Below are 21,031 nucleotides of genomic sequence, written 5' to 3'. Positions count from 1 at the left end.
ATCAGAGCTGTTCTCTACAAAACCATTGCACAAGAAGTAGAGGGTGTGTTATTTTTCATGTTCAATAATTTTTATTGAGTTTTCAGGAAAGGTACAACAGTGCATAACGAGCCAAATTGGCCCAACCATAGAAATTGAAAGCAGTATGGAGCACATGGTACATAAAACATGAAATATGCACAAGGTGTGTTATTTTTAAAAAAATGTATCCTTTACAATCACTTTAGGCTGCATTCACATGTCAGCATATTGATCGCGGGCAGAATCGCCACGATTCCACCCGCCAACCCGGAAAATCATTGCAAATCGCGGGACGCCTGTGCGTTGCCCGTGATTTGCAATAGCACCCCAAATGCTGAGCGACGTTGCCGCGATTTCCGCCTGCCGAATCGCGGTAACATCGCGCAAAAAAAAAAATCGCGGGACGCATTACGCCCAAAAAAGTACAAGAGCTTCTTTGGCGCGTAATGCGTCCCACGATTTTTTTTTGCGTGATGTTACCGCGATTCGGCAGGCGGAAATCGCGGCAACATCGCTCAGCATTTGGGGTGCTATTGAAAATCACGGGCAACGCACAGGCGTCCCGCGATTTGCAATGATTTCCGGATCGCGGGCGGAATCGCGGGGATTCTGCCCGCGATCCATACGCTGACATGTGAATGCAGCCTTAGTGTGGAGTTTACCAAAGACCACACATGTATTCTTTATGTCAGCACTCCAGTCAGATTGTTTTTCCCAAAACAGCATTAGAGAACTTTTACTTTACATGAATTATATTCTTCAGCTCAAAGTTACGTGTCATGTGGGATTCAGAGCAGGGTTTGCAACCAGCCCTAACTACAATGTATATTATAGAAGTCTTTTGTGGTCACTGAAGAAGTTCTAATCTTGCCTATTGCCACAAGGGAAGTGTGGAAACAGGCTTTGCAATGAACAGAATGGCCTGCAGCTAGTTGTAAAAAAGAAAAAACACACTTGTACAGATATATGCAGCTGGACATGCTCTGTTTACGTCAAAAAATGAGACCAAAGGAGACCAAGAACAGAACAGGCAGTACTTTGTGGTTAAAAAGCCTTAAAGCCTCAGTTCACACTGACGCGACTTGTCATGCAACAAAGACAAGTCCCATTCAGGGCAATGGAACCGTTCTAAAAATCGGTGCGACTCAAGTCGCTCAGATTTAGAAAAAGGTTTCTGAACTACTTTGGTGCGACTTACATTGACTTAAAGAAGTCGTACGCAAGCTGCAATGAAGTCGTGCAGCGAAGTTGGCCTCAAAGTCAAGCGACTTTGAAGATCCACTACAGTAAACCGTGCCTCAAACAGAGTTTTCTAACTTCTAAAAGGCACAACAGCCAACTTTTCTGTCCTAGAAGAGTCATGTATATGTATCTTTACATACAGACATGGTTAGATATCATGGTTTAACCCCTTGTCTAGCAAGGTATGTTTAAAAACATCTTAGTATTCAAGAGGTTAATAGATTTTTAGAGCCAGGGAAGGGCTTTCAATCAAAAGTGATCACTTTTATGAGGGGGGAACTGCTTTATCTGTAACCAAGTAAAAGGTTATATTTATTTCTACAATTTTGATAACTTGTTTTTAGTCATGCACACTATAGCTATGATTAAGCACTGTTAGTGTGAAACGCGTCAGCTGTCTTTGATCCCTACCTCTGTATAATGTGGTATTTTATCCTCTTTTCATTAAATATTTGCATTGAAGTGCGGCTGTCCAGACACACTTTTTATATTTTTAATTGTGAGTGTATGGCATTACGTGTCAAGCACAAGGCTGTGGGCCAAATCTGGCCCTCCAGGCCACTTCATGTGGCCCTTGCACCCAGGGCTTATTTTTTAGCAGGAATATGGTTGAACATGATTTTACCACCTCCGGCTCTCACCCTCTGCTCCCAGCTCACCTCTGTCACTTACAGAAGACTTCTGTGTTTACAAGGACAGCTTTTCACCTTGGCGGCTCTCACAGATCCCTGCCTGCCCTGCACTCACAAAAGGGACAAGGGAGAAGCAGATTGCAGGTGCAATGTGGGATGGGGCATCACGTGGTAAGCTGCACTGTGATCCCAATCTGTGCACGGGTGCACAGATGCTGACCAATGATCTCCCTGCAAGTGGGAGAGAGAGGCGGAGTTGCCTACACCGCCCGGAGGTACAAGCACCGGGCTGGGTAGGTGAGATATGAGAAAGCGTTGGAGATAAAGGCTGTGGAGGGAGATGTGTGCAGAGGTGGTGGATGGAGGAGAGTGGCCCAGGGGTAAAGAGCCGAGGAGGGGTGGATGCGAGATGTGGACAGCCTGTGAAATAGCTCAACCCTGCACACTGCATGTAGCGCACTCCTTAACCTTGCAATCTGTATACAGCTGGTGGATTGAGGAGAGTGGCCCAGGGGTAGAGGAGGGGTGGATGTGAGATGTGGACAGCCTGTGAAAGAGCTCAACCCTGCACATTCCTAAACCCTGCACACTGTATGCAGCACACTCCTTAACCTTGCAATCTGTATACAGCTGGTGGATGGAGGAGAGTGGCCCAGGGGTAGAGGAGGGGTGGATGGGAGATGTGGACAGCCTGTGAAAGAGCTCAACCCTGCACATTCCTAAACCCTGCACACTGTATGCAGCACACTCCTTAACCTTGCAATCTGTATACAGCGCATTCCTGAACTCTGCACTGTATTATTGCCCCTTTAGGATCGCCCAGTGCAATTTGGTTACATTCTCCATTCAATGCAGTTGGGGGGGGTTGGAGTTCCTGCGACTATTCAGTCTGCTGCATCCAAATCAACATGAATGGGACTGTCTGCACCGGAATGCACGGAACATCCCCTTTAGCAGAGCCTCACCTCATGCCCTTTGCCTTTGAACTTTGTATCATCAAACAGATGTCGTAAAGCTGGTAAACCACGCTGTGAAGTAAGCCTGTAGAGAATAAGAAAATGCAGACAAAATTGAATAGGACAGAAAATAAAAAAATTAAGTTTCTAGCTAGGTTTTGTAAAAAACAAAAAGCTACACCCCTGTGGTCTAGTTAACAGACTACACAGAGATGTTACAACAGCTTAAAGCTATAGCTAGATAAACTATGCCCCTGTAATGAGCCCCCCTGCACTGCAAACGTTAAATGGCCATTGACACTTGAGGTGCAGTTGGTTATGTGCATTACCTCTCCTATCCCACGCTCCAATGTTGCTCTGTTCTTCCAGAAGCTCTGGGCAGCCCTTCAGCATCATCACTTACAGTAAAGGGCTATTAAAGCAGAGCTCCTGGAATTCAGCAACTTTGGACTGAACTCAGCCCCTTCAAGTGTAGAGTCAGTGCAGCTACTATGCCCGCCCCTCCCCTCCTACTGCCCAATCCCAGAAGCCTTTTAATAGTATGAACTCATTTACAAAATACAAAAGCTTTGGTGAATGGACAGCAGAGAAAAGGGGCGGGCATAGCTGCTCATCTCTCACAGAGGTTGGAGTGTATCCTCCGGCAGAGCCATAAATTCGTGGGATATAAATGATAAAGAGATGTCCACATGTGGCAGGCAGCCATTAGGACTTAGCTCATGGTGTGCCTGCACTTTTTACAAACTTGCTGAATTTAGCTTTAACCCCACTTTGTACATGATGGGGTAAGCTTGTGACCAGGGACAAAGCGAATTATAAAAGAGGCTTTGTGGGACAGATTGGATGAAGGGACCTTCCTTCAGCCAAGAAGAAGTCAAAATTTTACACCTTATTCATGCTTTCTTAAAGCATCGGACTCTTGCAGTGTGAAGGGCAGAAGGAAGTCCAATGCATTTGTTTCAGAGAGCACAGCTCAGTAATTTAAAATGAGCCATATTACCACCTGGAATGCTTCTTTTCAAAGGTCCAACCACTTCAAGAGCCTGTATGCGATATTCCAACATAGTAACCTGTGACGGGAGTCACTTTGGGCATGGGGGTTGTGGACCCCAAATTCCTTTAGAGAGGTTGGGGGGCACCATGACCAGCCTTATGGGGCTCTCTTATGTTTAAGTCACCCTGCATCTGTTATGGATGCAGGGTGACCAGGAGGGTGGTGAACACTGAGAATATGGTTTGGACTACTACAAATGGGACAGTCATATTCAGGAATAATGTCTCCCTTGTAATATGAAGATTTTATTCCCTGTACAGTATGAGGTCTCTGACCAGGAAGTACAACTCCTAATATGGTCATTCCAGGAAGTTCAATGAGGAGACTGACTGTCTAAATGTTGCTTTTGTCTGAGGTGGCTTTCCATTCACCTATTGTCAGGTGTGCTAATGAACTCACCTGTTGTCTGCTAAGGGATGTATTGACACTCAGAGTAATGTGTATTGGGGGCTCGTTATGGAACCATTGTTCTGTGTCTGGCTATTGTGTACATTGATTGTCCCCTAGGGGTTTCTGTCTCATTACACATAACAGTACTTCTAATCAAGCTATTGGACCAATCCCTGCTGACTCATTTTTAAGTCCTCATTTGCATGGCTAAGGAGGACCTGAAGGAGAACGGCATGTACTGTGCAATTGACCAATGGGAAAGCGGTTGTTGGGGGCAGGATGTTCCAAATTCTGTATATAAAAGTGTGTTGTGTACTTCCAATAAAAATGGTCTTCCTGTTTGAACTTACATACAGCCTGCCTGGTGTTTGTTCTAATGGATTCCGAACGGCACATAGCTGTAGTTCGGATCCCGGAGCCTTGGTTGACTGAACCATCAGACGTTGCGATCTGCAAGCTGACTCACTAAAAGCAGAGGAGGGTCAGGAGAGCGGAAGCGAGCAAGCAAGGGTCTCGTCACATAACCCATCAACAGTACCATACAGACATGTACAGTGGGTAGTCATTGCTTCAGCCGAATGAAACTGTACCCAGTTCTGCAGAAAATATAATCCTGGGTGGCCATAAATGCATGTTAAAAGGGGGCAAAACTTTGTAATAATGCTTTTATCAGGTAAGCTAAAGTTTAGTAGCAATTTTAGCCTAGGTTCACACTGATGTGGTGCGGGATTTGCAGCAATTCCTGCGTCTTTCCTGCACCGCAACACAATCGCACTCTGTTCAGGAGAACAGCTGCTGGTGTCAATGTTAAAACAACATTGCAAAAACGGGTTGCAAAACGCAGTATGATTCACTGAATCGGATTGCATGGGTGTGAACTCCCATGTGATCAGATTCAAGTGCAGCAAAAACAAGTGCATGCGCCTTTTTCGTGCAGGGTGATTTGAGCCACACAAAATGAATGTGTTCAAATCGCACTGCAAAGAATCTCATGTAATTTGAACAGGAATGTTGTGCGATTCATGTCAGAATCACATGTGGTTCCCTGCACTGCATTAGTGTGAACCTAGGAAAAGGCATCTCATCTTACTAGAGTCAATTTTTTGCAAATGAGTGTTAACTAAACCCCTGTTTTTACGCACACTGTTAAACAGGTTAATTGGGTTGGTAAGCAAACTGGTTGGCGAATTGAGCTGGGAATTTTTTCTGCTTTTGTCTCGCATGTGTTGCCCTTCCATGTGCTCTTTGCTATTAAGGCCAAGTTATAAGAGGAGGCAGGGGCCATTTTGTTTGTTTGTTGTAGAGTCAAATGTAAGCAACATGAAAACACATGTAAGGTACCCAAATATACCAATGAGATTTTCACATTGGTAGTACTTGGGTACACAAGGCTGTCCCCACTGTGCTAAATGCTCTTGTGGTGGTAAAATGTGAACTTTGACTAATCCTACAGCATTTCTTGCATAGGCAATGCAATGAATTCTCTGCCTGGAGCTGCTTTAGCTTACTATGAAGCTAGATTACGAAAATATAGTCTCTGAACGCTGATCTGCTATCCAGGTCAAAAAATTCTTACCGGTTGGCATCCAGTTTGGGCTGCGGCCTCTTCACGGCTCTCCTAGCAGGTTTAGGTTCTTCTTCTGGCTGTGGATCACCCATATTCCTGGTCCAGTCATCTAAATCATCTAAAACGTAGATGTAATAAATAAGGGTATTGATGAGGTTTCGTATATCAGAAAACAGCTTTAAAAAAAAAAAAAAAATAATAATATATGCATCGGCCTTGGGTGTCGATCATATCAGAGTTTATCAGTCTATTGAAATTTGATGGCATAGGAGGAAGAGGTGTGTGGTCATGCGGAAGGCCCTGGATTTTGCAATGTACACTACTTGTCCCAATGTCCATCTCGGGAGGGAGTAAGAGAGGGGGGCTGTGTTCTTGCATACAGTGGGACCATGGGGAACAAATGTACAACAAGAACAACGCCACCCTCTACGTGGAAGTCAGATCACAGCAGCGCATTGCCTTCTGAAGGGATGCGCATGCACAGGAGTGACGTCATTGTAGCTTGGCCATTCAAATGGCTGGAGACCGTGAACCTGGAAGCCCTGTCAGTGTGACAGCACGTCGCTGGAGGACCGTGTTTTAAAGGTAAGCATTTTATAATGTGCTAATAATATGCGATGCAAAGGTGACCACAACTCAATCCACAAACTTTGCAGTGAACATCCAGCTGTATCCTTTGTTGGATAAGGTTCTCGGTTGTCCACTCAGGGACATAGAAAGTCATTGTCAGGTTATACTGATGCCTACAGAATTGGCACTGGCACACAAACATCTGTAGGTCAGCCCAGAAAAATTCCTCAATTCCCAGCATGCCTCAGTCTTTTGCTAATGTCCTAGGATTGATGTATTTTCTTCAGCTTTGCTGTTAAAATGCCCCCTTTTTTCTCAAACCCACCCACAACAGGGTGCCAGCCACCCAAAGTCCCTGTGCCAGCCAGCCACCCAAAGTCCCTGTGCCAGCCAGACAGTTTTTTTAACCTTATTCAGTATAAACTCTTTCAATTTGAAATGGAGGTGGATGCAGACAGAAAAAGTAAAAGTGTGGTCTGGGACTAGATCTCGTCTCAACCATCCCCAGGAAAAGCAGCAGTGTGCAACACATGTACAAACAATGTAAGCATGGGATCATCAACTTCAAAAACACATCAAATCTTTGGGCCCATCTAAGAGTTCATCATGTTGAATTATTTAATGCAGCACAGAAAAACCACAACCCCAGACAACAAAAAGATATGTTTCAGGAAAAAAAAAAAAAAAAAACACAGGTGGCTAAATTCAGATGGAATATCCCAACTGCTGGACAGAGTAACCACAGAGATGATGGTCACTGATAACCAGCCATTTACAATGGTGTCCGACTTTGGATTTAAGCGGTTGATGTCCATAGCTGAGCCAAGGTACACACTGAAGAGTGAAAAGTATTATCAAACCGAAATGCTGGGAAATATTCACCAAAAGGTCGTTGAGAAAGTAAAGGCTATGCTGCAACCAGAGAATGCTGGCAACTCACTCTCATTCATGACTGACTGCTGGTCAGGACAAACCGTCACTAATGAGTCTTACATGCCACTTCATTGACAGCATATGGACAAGAAGGCATTTGGTGTTGAATACAAAAGTGATGCAAGGATCCCACACTGAGGAGTACATTAGAGAAAGGTTTCTAGGCATGCTTGAAGACTGGGGAAAAAAAACAAAGACCGAGGGATGCTTGTGCTTTGAGACAACGGAGCGAAAATGGTGAAAGGAATGAGGCCTGCTGAAGTGTCAGACCTCAGTTGCATGGCACACACCCTCCAACTTGTGGTAAATGGTCTGTCAAGCCAGAGAGCTTTGATTGATATAGTTGGCATGCTGAAGAAGTGCGCAGGCCATTTCCACCATTCAATCCTTGCCAAGCAGCGACTGAGATGTATTCAGATATATCGGTCTGGATGTCACATCACTTCCTCAAACTCAATCCCTCCAAAACCGAGCTAATAATTTTTCCTCCACCACGTGCCCCTTTCTCTGATCTCTGTGTCAACATTGATGGAATTACTATCAGCCCAACCCCGCACGCCAAGGTCTTAGGTGTTGTCCTGGACTCTGAACTCTCCTTCAAGCCCCACATCCAGTCGCTGTCAAAATCTTGCCGCCTTAACCTCCGCAACATCTCCAAAATACGCCCCTTTCTAACCAAAGAAACAACAAAGCTTCTAGTTCACTCCCTGGTAATCTCGCGCCTCGACTACTGCAATTCCCTTCTCATTGGCTTACCTCTACACAGGCTCCTCCCCCTTCAATCCATCATGAATGCTGCCGCCAGACTCATTCATCTTACCAATCGCTCAGTGTCCGCCGCTCCTCTGTCAAGCCCTCCACTGGCTTCTGCTCACCCAACGAAATCAAATTCAAAATACTAACATCTTACAAAGCCATCCACAGCTTAGCCCCCAACTACATCACTAGCCTAGTCTCAAAATACCAACCTAATCGCTCTCTTCGTTCCTCTCAAAACCTCCTGCTCTCTAGCTCCCTTGTCACCTCCTCCCATGCTCGCCTCCAGGACTTTACCAGAGCCTCTCCAATCCTATGGAACTCCTTAGATACTCTGTCCGATTATCTCTCCTCTTCAGAAAAGCCTATCCTACCCACAACTAACAACTCTACCTCCATTTTATCCATCTGCCCATCCCCCTCGGTTATTGCCTTTTGTTTCACTTGACCCTCCCTTCTAAATTGTAGCCTCTAACGAGCAGGGCCCTCTGATTCCTCCTATATTGAATTGTACTGTAACTGTATTGTCTTCCCCCATATTGTGAAGTGCTGCGCAAACTGTTGGCGCTATATAAATCCTGTATAATAATAATAATAATAATCAGGAAAGACCTTGGCCCCCAACAACAACTTGATCCAGACTGTTCCAACACGATGGAACTTAACACTTCACATGCTGCATAGAATGCTGGAACAGAAGCGAGCTCTTAACATCTATTCAGGTCAATATGAAGGATATTCTTGTCCTACTGCTGATCAGTGGGACATTGTAGCCAATGTCATGGAGACCCCTCTTCCCCATAGAGGAAGTGACACTAGAGGTGAGTCATTGCGACTCATCTGTGTCATCGCATGTATGAGAGTGCTGAAGATGCTTCTTCAAGAGAATGAAGGACCCAACACACGTGGCATTAAAACATGTAGGCAGGTCATGAGGGACAGCCTCGCCAAATGTTTTGAGAGACTAAAAATATTGTGCTTCCATGTCTTTTGGATCTTTGATACAAGAATCATGCTCTCTTCTGATGATGTATTGGCCAAGGCAAAACAATGGCTGACAGAAGATATTCAACAGGAGGTTCCTGCCGAAATGTCAAGTCGGGAAGAGCATGCTTCTAATCTGGAAGAGCAGGATGCTGCAAAAACAAGACAAATGTCCAAAAAGACTGAAGAGAATCTTCATTGTGGTCGAATAATGGCATGTTCAGTGTTTTATTGGGGCCTCGTGCAGAAGATTCTTCTGAATCTGCAATATCAGCCTGGATGATGAACTTCATCTCCATTTGAAGGAACCAGAAATTGACAGAAGAAGTGGTGATCCTCTTCATCGGTGGAAAGAAAATGAGGCATGCTACAAAAGACTTGCCTCTCATGCTAGAAGATGATATCTCTGCTCCTCCTTCCTCGGTACCAAGTGAGTGTGTTTTAGTGAAGTAGCAGCAATATATGAAAAAAAACAGAAGCCATTTTTTCTATGTTTAATAGCCTTTTAATAAGTTTCTATTTTTCAAGCACTTTATGGTTCACAGTTGTCTACTTCTAGGCCTCATTCGTTCAGTCACACCATGGTATAGACAGAGATGTCAGTTTTGCTATACACGTTCTGCAAGTGCACAAAAAAAGAAAAATAAAATAAAAAAAAATAAATAAAAAAAATGGTTGCCCTGTTCAGCGTTCACACCACACAACATGCATAAAAACTGACTGAATCGCGCATGAAAACTCTGCAAGTGAAATCTGTATGCTTTTCCCATCAGTTTTCATGCAGGCAGGTACAGTGCCTTGCGAAAGTATTCGGCCCCCTTGAACTTTGCGACTTTTTGCCACATTTCAGGCTTCAAACATAAAGATATAAATGTGTAGAAAAATATACAAAGTATATTCCACGCGCCAAAGATAAGGTGTATAGTTGGTGTGTTATAGAAGAATCTGATGAAAATATATTAAGGTATAGCAGCTGCTGTACAGTAAAAAATAAACTTGTCAAAAAACTCTGAAGACGTCACCGGAAGTGACGAAACGCGTCAGATTGGACCGCATATCGTCATCACGATACCCTAGGTGGAATGCAAGCCGGAAGCTAGCCCGTGATTCCGCGAGGAGGACGCGCAGCCCGCACCGCTGACCACCAGGGATAGTGTTTACTCTGTTTTTATATCTCTGAACCCAATGCATGGGTAATAAACTCTTTAATCCTTACAATATCACGCTATTTGGAGCCTTCTTTTCTCCTTTCTTATCACATTGGGTCGTCACACCCCGGAGTGCAGAGGAGCCAGTACCAGCCTATAGGACCACCAACAAGGGAACCCATTTGACCCAGGGGGCCATTAAAGCTTGAATGGTCTTAATGTCATATGACATAAAACCCACGATATCTGGCAAGTGACCCAATTTACTCATTCACTTGGGACAAGAAATCGATATCTTAACCAATCAAGCCAGAGCACTTGCACCTTTCAATTGTGAAGAATCACTTTCACTAAGGACATTATTTTGAGCACAAAGTCACCGTTTACTATTGGACTGTCTTTTTATTGCTGATTGTAAAATCATTTATTGCCCGATATTTATACTTGAAATTTTTTTTATACCATAGTCACTTATGCACACAATCACTGTTCACCTTGTATTGTTCCTTTTATTGCAAATTTTATATCTGATATTTATATGTCATATACTGAGTCACATATGCACTTTATAACATAGGCTTAATCAAATATTGAGAATTCTTAAATACATATACTTTTATTCATTTTATTGTAGAGATTGGCATGGATAATGCTATCTAATTAGCAAGCGCTGTATCTGGCATTTTTATAAAGATATAAAAAACTGTAATTTTTTGTGAAGAATCAACAAGTGGGACACAATCATGAAGTGGAATGAAATTTATTGGATATTTCAAACTTTAACAAATAAAAAACTGAAAAATTGGGCGTGCAAAATTATTCAGCCCCCTTAAAGCGGTTGTATCCCGCTTTTTGACACTTTTACCTACAGGTAAGTCTATAATAAGGCTTACCTGTAGGTACAAATAATATCTCCTAAACCGGCACGGTTTAGGAGATATTTACAGCGCGAGCGGCGCATGCGCTCTGAAGGTCCGGGGGGACCTTCAATTAACTTGCCGGGAGCTTGCCAGAAAAATCACTCCCGCGCGCATGCGCGGGAGTGACGTCATCGCGGCTCCGGCCAATCAGCGCGCTGGAGCCGCCGAACCCGGAAGAGACGACGAGGGATCATGGCAGCGCCCGCATCGATGTCCGGGGGTCCGTGTCGGGGATTCTTTTTAAGGTAAGTTAAACATAATGGGCTAGTATGCGATGCATACTAGCTCATTATGCCTTTGTCTTGCAGGTTTTTTTTTTTTTTTTTTAATAGGGTTTACAACCGCTTTAAGTTAATACTTTGTAGCGCCACCTTTTGCTGCGATTACAGCTGTAAGTTGCTTGGGGTATGTCTCCATCAATCAGTTTTGCACATCGAGAGACTGAAATTTTTGTCCATTACTCCTTGCAAAACAGCTCAAGCTCAGTGAGGTTGGATGGAGAGCGTTTGTGAACAGCAGTTTTCAGTTCTTTCCACAGATTCTCGATTGGATTCAGGTCTGGACTTTGACTTGGCCATTCTAACACCTGGATAAATGGATTTTTGTAAGAACTTACCGTAAAATCCTTTTCTCTTAAGCTCATTGACAGACGTAGTCTTCTTGATTCTCAAGAGCTGGGTTATGTTGTCTCCGCAGGAGTAGGACTAGGCAGAATGACAAAACGTTCTGGCTCCACCTTAGGGGCAGTCCCTGAGGGTATATCCTCCCTCCCTCTGCCACAGGGAATCAGTTCTGTTTAAAGCAGTACAGAGAATTTAACCCAACCCAACTCAATGATAGAGGGGCGGGTACTACGTCTGTCAATGAGCTTAAGAGAAAAGGATTTTACGGTAAGTTCTTACAAAAATCCATTTTTCTCTATCGCTCATTGACAGACGTAGTCTTCTTGATTCTCAAGAGCTGGGACATCCAGAAGCAGTGCCACAAATGAGGGGTGGGATTGACAAAATCAAATCCAATCTAGAAGGCCCAACCGGTGCCAAACTAGAAGTTTTAAAGGCTCATTATAAACAAAGAATGAGGCTAAAGAAAAAATTTTCCAACGGAAAAAAACCCTCGAGGTAGACCACTGGTCTCCTCAAATTGCGGCCTGCAAAACCTTGCGGCCAAATGAGGCATCAGACGATGCCATTACATCAACTTTATAATGTTTTGTAAAGGTATGCACCGACGACCAGGTAGCCGCCTTGCACACCTGGACCACTGACGCCTGATGGCGAAAGGCCCATGACGCACTAAGTGCCCGAGTGGAGTGCGCCTTAACAGGGAACGGGGGCTCCCGACCCTTAATAGAATAAGCCTGCACTACCGTCTGTCTGATCCATCTGGAAATGGTCGCGGCAGATGCAGGCAACCCCTTTTTGGGTCCATCTGGGATCACAAAAAGTGAATCCGTCTTGCGAAACGAGTCTGTCGTTTTCAAGTATACCCTGATCGCCCGGACCACATCCAAGGAGTGCAAAGCAAATTCCCGAGGATGACTGGGCTTAGGACACAGGGAAGGTAATACAATTTCTTCATTCAGATGAAATTCTGAAACCACTTTTGGTAGGAAGGATGGATTCGGACGAAGAACCACCTTATCTCTATGAACCACCAGATATGGTGAACGACAAGATAATGCGGCCAGTTCTGACACCCTGCGTGCAGAAGTAATAGCCACCAAGAAGGCCACCTTCTGGGACAACGTGGGTAGAGGAATCTCCCTAATATCTTCAAAGGGAGGTTTCTGAAGAACCGACAACACTAAATTAAGATCCCAGGGGGGTAACGGCGCGTGCACTGGCGGAGCCAGATGTCGCACCCCCTGGATGAAATTCCGCACCAAGGAATGAGTAGCCAAAGGCTTCTGAAAGAAGATGGCTAATGCTGAGACCTGACCCTTGATAGTACTCAAGGCCAGTTTCTGCTCAACCCCTTGTTGCAGAAAAGCCAATATTCGACTAATCGAATAAGACCGAGGACGGAACCCCAAAGGTTCACACCATGCAATGTAGGACTTCCATGTGCGATGATAAATCTTTCTGGAAGTCGCTTTCCTTGCTTCAACTAGAGTAGGAATAACTGAAGCTGACAAACCTTTGTCCTTCAGCACCTGGGTCTCAATAGCCAGGCCGTTAAAGCCAGCGATCGTAAAGCAGGATGGAAGATCGGTCCCTGAGACAGTAGATCCTCCCTGAGAGGAAGTCTCCATGGGACGTCCGCCACCAGTCTGACCATGTCGGCGTACCAAGCTCGACGAGGCCAGTCCGGAGCTACCAGGATTACTGGGATTCCTTCCTCCTCTATTCTGCGAAGAAGTCTTGGCAGTAACGCGAGAGGAGGGAAGGCATATGTTAGCTGGTATTGCCCCCACGGGGCGATCAGTGAGTCTGCGGTTTCTGCTAGAGGATCGCGGGAGCGAGCCACGAATCTCTGAACTTTCCTGTTGAATCGTGATGCCAACAGATCCACATCCGGGGTGCCCCACCGTAGGCACAACTGGTGGAAAACGTCTGGATGGAGGGACCATTCCCCCTGATCCAGGGTCTGACGGCTGAGATAATCTGCCTGCCAATTCTCCACCCCCGGAATGAACACCGCAGAGATTGCTGGAACAAATCGTTCCGCCCAGCGAAGAATGCAAGCCACTTCTTTGGCCGCTCGGACACTCTTGGTGCCCCCCTGGTGATTGACATAAGCCACGGCCGTGGCGTTGTCCGACTGGATCCGAACCGGGCCGCCCTGGAGCTGCTCGGTCCAGTGAATCAGACAAAGTCTGATCGCTCTCAGTTCCAATACATTTATCGGTAACCTGGATTCTTCCGGGGACCAAAGTCCCTGGACAGATAACTGACCAAGAATTCCTCCCCATCCGGATAGACTGGCATCCGTGGTCACTATCGTCCAATATATTGGCAGAAATGACTTTCCCTGGCTGAGCATTGGAGACCGAAGCCACCAAACCAGAGACTCTCTGGTCTGTTTGCTCAATCGTATCTGATTGTCCAGGGATTCCGGATTCCGATTCCATCTGAGAAGAATCTCTTGCTGAAGAATTCGGGTATGGGACTGGGCAAATGGAACTGCTTCGAATGAAGCCACCATCAACCCCCGAACCCTCATGCAAGTCCGAAGGGAAGACCAGCTGTTGGACAGTAACAACTGGACTGCTGATTGAATCTTTCGGAGTTTCCCTACCGGAAGGAAAACTCTTGTCCTGACTGTGTCTAGAATTAGACCCAGATATTCGAGTCTCTGGGTGGGAACCAGAAATGACTTTTGCTGGTTCACCAGCCACCCGAATTCCTGTAAAGAAATCATAGTAATTTCTATGTTTTGTAGCAAGGTCTGAGGAGACTCTGCATGAAGCAGAAGATCGTCTAGGTAACCTAGAATCGATATACCTCTTTGGCGCAGAAGTGCCAACATTGGGGCCAACACCTTTGTGAAGACCCGCGGAGCCGTGGCGAGACCGAAAGGTAACGCCACAAACTGATAGTGGTTCTTCTCTACGGAAAAGCGTAGAAAACGCTGATGTCCTGCGAAAATGGGAATGTGAAGATAGGCGTCCTTGATGTCTATGGACGCTAGGACATCCCCTGGATGCAGGAAGGCTGCTACCGTGCGAATGGACTCCATACTGAATCTTCTTATGTTGACGAAAGAATTGAGTGCTCTTAAGTCCAGAATTGGACGCACTTTGCCCTCTTTCCTGGGTATTGTAAACAGGTTTGAATAAAACCCTTGAAACAGTTCTGTCCAAGGAACGTGGACTACCACTCCTTGTTGTAGTAAATCTGTGACTGCTCTCCGCAGATCTTCTAAACGATCTGCGGATAGACGGATATTGGAAGGGAAGAATCGCGCCGGTGGGAGAGATCGAAACTCGATCTTGTACCCTGACCTTATGACTTCGCAAACCCATTTGTCCGGGATTCTGGAAAGCCATGGATCCGGGAACCGGCGAAGACGTCCCCCCACCCCAGTTATGGGTGGGGGCGTACCTTCAGGCTTTGGATGGTTTATCTTCAGGTCTGGAGGGGGCGGGCTTTTGCTTGCCCGACCAACGACCCCTGACGCCTCCTGTAGGAGCTTTGGAGGCCTTAGTTTTTTCACCTGCTGGACGAAAAAACCTCTTGTGAGCAGAAAAAGAAGGCCCTCGTCTTTGACGAGTTCCTCTACCTTTAAAATTTTGCGGTAAAAAGGTGCTTTTTCCATCGGTGAGATCCTTAATGATCTCACCTAAGTTGGCTCCAAATAGACGCTCTCCTGAAAAGGGGATATTAGCCAATGCTTTCTTGGAACCTTGGTCGGCTAACCAACCTTTTAGCCACAGTGTACGCCTGAGAACCACTGCTGAGACTGATGCTCGCGCCATTAATGGAGTGGCGTCTAACGCCGCATCACATACAAACTGTAACCCCTGTATCATTTGTTCCAACAAATCTGATACCGCCTGAGGGACGACTTCTAAGTCCCGGCGTAACCACTTGGTCCATTCAGTTACAGCCTGCGAAACCAGACCAATAGCAATTATTGGTCTGAAAGCTGATCCAATCAAGGAAAACATGGTGCGAGACATAGCTTCTATCTTGCGATCCACTGGATCTTTAAAAGACGGAGCGTCTTCTAAAGGAATAACCGTGGCTTTATTCAATCTAGCAATAGGTGAATCCACCACAGGTGGTTCTGTCCATTTCTTAATAAGGGCTTCCTCAAACGGATAACGCCTGTCAAAGCGTTTAGAAATATTAAAAGTGCGTTTTGGCAGACGCCATTCTTCTTCGATTGGATTGCCAAAACATTTGGGCAATGGAAAAACCTTCGCCACTTTGATGCGCTTTTTAGTCCCAAAAGGGATCTCAGTTTCAGCTATTTCTGATGGAATACCCTGTAACCTTAAAGTCTCTTGAACAGATACAATGAGTGCGTTTACCAACGCTTCCTCTCGGGCTATGGCGGATGCCGAAACATCCTCCTCACTGTCTGAAGAGACAGGACCCGAGACACCAATACCAGATGAAGTACCTGCAACTGCAGAAATAGGCTCAGAGTCTGAATCCGAAGTTTCAGATAATAAGGGGTTAGGCGGGGGTCGCTTTCTTGCGCCCTGTCCCTGACAAGCCACTTCCACCCGGGACACAAAAGTTTCCATAATAGCTGACAAAGATTCAATTGTCAATGGGGTGCTGGAGGATCCCGCAGACCCCTCGAGGGGATCCGGAGGAGATACATGAGTGGCAGGGTCCATGTTAATACAGGACACCTTTGCCAGCAAAAACAAAAAAATTTTCTTTTTTTTTTTTTTTTTTGTGTGTCTCCCCCTAGCGCAATAGCGCCCCTCAGAGTACCTGCTTCTCGATCCCAGAGAGAGAGAGAGGGACCCCCAAGGCTCACCAACCGATGCAGTGCAGTTTCCAACCAACTGCAGTCAGCGTCTGTCTTACACAGACTGGAAGGAGCTGTTTGCTTTTTCCCGGGCAGAAGGTGTGGCTCCGCCCCCTGTGTACGCCTTCCGGCGTTCCCAGCCCTCCACGAGGTAGCTGGGCTCACAAAACATGGCCGCCCCCATAGAAGAGACATAAGACTCCAAAAACATGGCGGCCGGCGTGACCTGAGGACATGCATGCATTCGGTCTACGGCAAAATGGCGGGGGACCGCCGATATAGTCTTCCCAGCACATCCACCTGCACTCTGCTAAGAGGTGACATATGGATCTACAGAGATACACTGCACATAAGGTAGGATTATACCTCCTATGTCTGCTGTAATGTTACAGTCTGCTGGGTAGAGTGTTAGCTCTTGAACCAAGTCCACTTCCCACAAACACATGCTGTATTACAAGGGGGACTTGTAAGTATCAGATATATACTGACCATATATGGAGGGGCCCATAATATATACTGCCTCATAATGAGGAAAAAAAGGGAACGTTTACTCACCATACCGAACCGACAGGCACCCTCTCTTCACAATACCCTCTCCACCGGGGTGGGGGTTTTGTGGACGCCTCGACTCTCTGGTACCTGGCGTCCAAGCGAGCTTTTAACTCGCAAAGTCAGTCCCTTTACTGGGACTCCGTCGCGGCCGACTCAGCGCACTGGTCTGCAAGCGCTCTTAGGCAGAAACCGGGGTGACCACTGGATCTCAACATCCAGCCCGTCGCCCGGCCTCGCATACTTACTTGAATATGTCGCGGCCGACCAAGCGCAATGCCATGGTCTGCGCGCGCTCGTAGGCCGGCTGGGGTGACCACAAGTGTCGCCCAGTCCGGCATTTTTGCTTGAAGATGTCACAGGAAAAAAACACTGGAGAAAAACTACCTAAAAAATGTCTTTTTCTTAGAGAAAAAAAGTCTTGCCAGGACCAAAAGATCCCAGCAAGGAACTTAGGTCCTTACTCCTGACTAGACAGAAAAAAAACTGATTCCCTGTGGCAGAGGGAGGGAGGATATACCCTCAGGGACTGCCCCTAAGGTGGAGCCAGAACGTTTTGTCATTCTGCCTAGTCCTACTCCTGCGGAGACAACATAACCCAGCTCTTGAGAATCAAGAAGACTACGTCTGTCAATGAGCGATAGAGAAATGTTTATTTGTGAATCATTCCATTGTAGATTTTGCTTTATGTTTTGGATCATTGTCTTGTTGGAAGACAAATCTCCGTCCCAGTCTCAGGTCTTTTGCAGACTCTTCAGTTTTCTTCCAGAATGGTCCTGTATTTGGCTCCATCTATCTTCCCATCAATTTTAACCATCTTCCCTGTCCCTGCTGAAGAAAAGCAGGCCCAAACCATGATGCTGCCACCACCATGTTTGACAGTGGGGATGGTGTGTTCAGGGTGATGAGCTGTGTTGCTTTTACGCCAAACATAACGTTTTGCATTGTTGCCAAAAAGTTTGATTTTGGTTTCATCTGACCAGAGCACCTTCTTCCACATGTTTGGTGTCTCCCAGGTGGCTTGTGGCAAACTTTAAACAACACTTTTTATGGATATCTTTAAGAAATGGTTTTCTTCTTGCCACTCTTCCATAAAGGGCAGATTTGTGCAGTATACGTCTGATTGTTGTCCTATGGACAGAGTCTCCCACCTCAGCTGTAGATCTCTGCAGTTCATCCAGAGTGATCATGGGCCTCTTGGCTGCATCTCTGATCAGTCTTCTCCTTGTATGAGCTGAAAGTTTAGAGGGGCGGCCAGGTCTTCGTAGATTTGCAGTGGTCTGATACTCCTTCCATTTCAATATTATCGCTTGCACAGTGCTCCTTGGGATGTTTAAAGCTTGGGAAATCTTTTTGTATCCAAATCCGGCTTTAAACTTCTCCACAACAGTATCTCGGACCTGCCTGGTGTGTTCCTTGTTCTTCATGATGCTCTCTGCGCTTTAAACGGACCTCTGAGACTATCACAGTGCAGGTGCATTTATATGGAGACTTGATTACACACAGGTGGATTCTATTTATCATCATTAGTCATTTAGGTCAACATTGGATCATTCAGAGATCCTCACTGAACTTCTGGAGAGAGTTTGCTGCACTGAAAGTAAAGGGGCTGAATAATTTTGCACGCCCAATTTTTCAGTTTTTTAATTTGTTAAAGTTTGAAATATCCAATAAATTTCGTTCCACTTGCTGATTCTTCACAAAAAATTACAGTTTTATATCTATGTTTGAAGCCTGAAATATGGCAAAAGGTTGCAAAGTTCAAGGGGGCCGAATACTTTCGCAAGGCTCTGTACTGTGTTAAGAACGTGACCTTAATGTTAAAAATTTTAACAAACATTAACATGTTCAGTACCAGATGCGTGTTGAAAACTGTTGATTTTTCAAAACTTTAAATGTACAGAATATCGGCACCGAATATCAGCTATCGGCCTAAAGGGTGACCGAAAATTCGGTATCGGCCCTGAAAAAAACCATATTGGCCGATCCCTAGCTGAGTTTCCTTGCCTTATTATCAGTTACCTCTATTGCAGTTCACAAACCTTGTAGCCAAACTCACCCAGTTCCTTGCTGGTGACCAACGCTTTCCTTTGCAGAGCCAAACTCCGATCTCCCTGCGCAGTCTTCGAAGAGGCCGAGCCACCGATCGCAGACTTCGGTTACCCTCATTCTCTTTCAAAAAAGATTGTTTGTGGAATCGTAGTCCTGTGCCATTACCTCAGAATTACAGGAGACAGTTTTGGCTCTTATTGATGCGATACATACTACTATGAATTTGCAGGATCAGATTGACCAGTTCCTTGTTATGGTCCATGTTTAGGGGTTCCCCTCATACTGTATCTTCCTCACTAGTGTGAGTATTCTTGCCTCCCGCGTCTGGCTTTGTTCCCAAGCTAATACCACCTAGTCTACTCCTTTTGTTGCCACGTGGGGGAATTTGGACCCATCTGGTGAAAGTTTTGGGCATCAGTCCTCAAGCAGCTCTTTAGCTACATGCAGTCCACAGTTTGTCCACATTGAGCCTTTTAGGGGTGGTTGCTGTTGCCTACTCCACACAGTTCAAACTTGGACATCTCAACAATAGAGGACTTCCTGGGTCCCTCAAAGCACAAGAAAAATGAAAGGATTTGTATAATTGCAATACATCCTTTTCTTGGAAGTCACTGAGGGACACAAGTCCCAGCCCTCGGTGTTTATGGTCATGTTCTAATACTGCTTTCTACTAAACTGAGGCATACTGGGAATAAAAGGTGGTGTCCTGGGCTGGCCTGCATTTTAATTTTGCCAGTGTTCAACCCTTCCTGTAGGTGGCAGTATAACCCGACAGTGTGCCTCAATGTACTCCATATAAAGCAAGGGTCTTCAAACTATGGCCCTCCAGCTGTTCAGGAACTACAATTCCCATCATGCCAAGTCATGTCTGAATTAGGGATGCACCGCCTGTGAATGGAGGAGCCGTACACATGAAGCAGCGGCTTTGCTCTGTACTGCAGCCGCTTGCTTTGTGTGTAGCTTCCGGTATCGGCAATTTCACAAAACCAGATATTGGTATCGGGTCCAAAAAAGTCGAAACGGTGCATCCCTAGTCTGAATGTCAGAGTTTTACAATGTCTCATGGGATGTGTAGTTCCATAACAGCTGGCAGGCCGTAGTTTCAGGATCCCTGATATAAAGGGTTACATGGGCAGTACAAAATCCAGTTTGAGTGGTTTACGGAGTTCACAGATATGAGAAAAAAGTGGCGGAAGGAATGCCAGCTTTAACGTGGACCTTGCATTATATATGAATATTCTTGCTTTGTGTGTTTTGTAGTTTTCCAAACTCTAAAGTAAATCTGACCAATAGAACGCTGTAACTTCAGTAAAATTACCTCCATTTTCCATATCACCAGCATCGTCTTCTCTGCCCCCAGGAGAACGTGGAGGGGGTAGAGGTGGAAAATTCTCATCTTCTGTGTGTTCATAATCAGGCATACCAAAGAGGTCATTCTCTAAAGGATCAATCATCTGGAGGTTGGGAAAGAAAAAGAAAAAAGAATCACAAAATTAAATACAATAAAACATAAAAAAAAAAAAAAAAAAAAAAAGATTCAAGACAGTCACTAATAGAAAAATGTTGGCCTTATATATAATAAAATGTACGTAATATCCATCATACACAACCTGTGCTGTCCTATGCAGGTTTGTCACCCGAAAAGCAGCTCATCCTCCTTTTTAGGCGACAAGTCTAGTGCGTTTAAAAGTCAATTTTTGCAACTATCTCAGCAGAACTGCATTGAGTTTGGGCTGCCATTAATAATGTGGGATTACCACATTGATGTTATTGAGGCCTTAAAGTTGAACTTCACTCTGTCAATCAACACTGACTATTTTTAATCCT

The 21,031-nt window shown here is 45.3% G+C and overlaps 1 protein-coding gene across 1 annotated transcript in view; it reads right to left on the bottom strand.

Annotated features, from left to right (window-relative positions):
• TIPIN (TIMELESS interacting protein) overlaps positions 1 to 20,666 on the bottom strand; it is a 45,949-nt gene extending 25,283 nt beyond the window's left edge. Inside the window, exons 1-3 of the mRNA XM_082256792.1 lie at positions 20,523 to 20,666; positions 5,872 to 5,980; positions 2,861 to 2,936 (exon numbers count right to left, since the gene is read on the bottom strand). Coding sequence (XP_082112918.1) covers positions 2,861 to 2,936; positions 5,872 to 5,980; positions 20,523 to 20,658 — 321 coding nt within the window. The 5' untranslated portion in view covers positions 20,659 to 20,666. The remainder of the gene's footprint in view (positions 1 to 2,860; positions 2,937 to 5,871; positions 5,981 to 20,522) is intronic.
• Between the last annotated feature and the right edge of the window lie 365 nt (positions 20,667 to 21,031).

This window comes from Pelophylax lessonae (genome assembly GCF_965119305.1).
Source record: "Pelophylax lessonae genome assembly, chromosome: 4".
Lineage (NCBI taxonomy): Eukaryota > Metazoa > Chordata > Amphibia > Anura > Ranidae > Pelophylax > Pelophylax lessonae.
The sequence above is the reverse complement of the archived record's forward strand: the minus strand, read 5'-3'. Positions and strand labels throughout refer to the sequence as shown.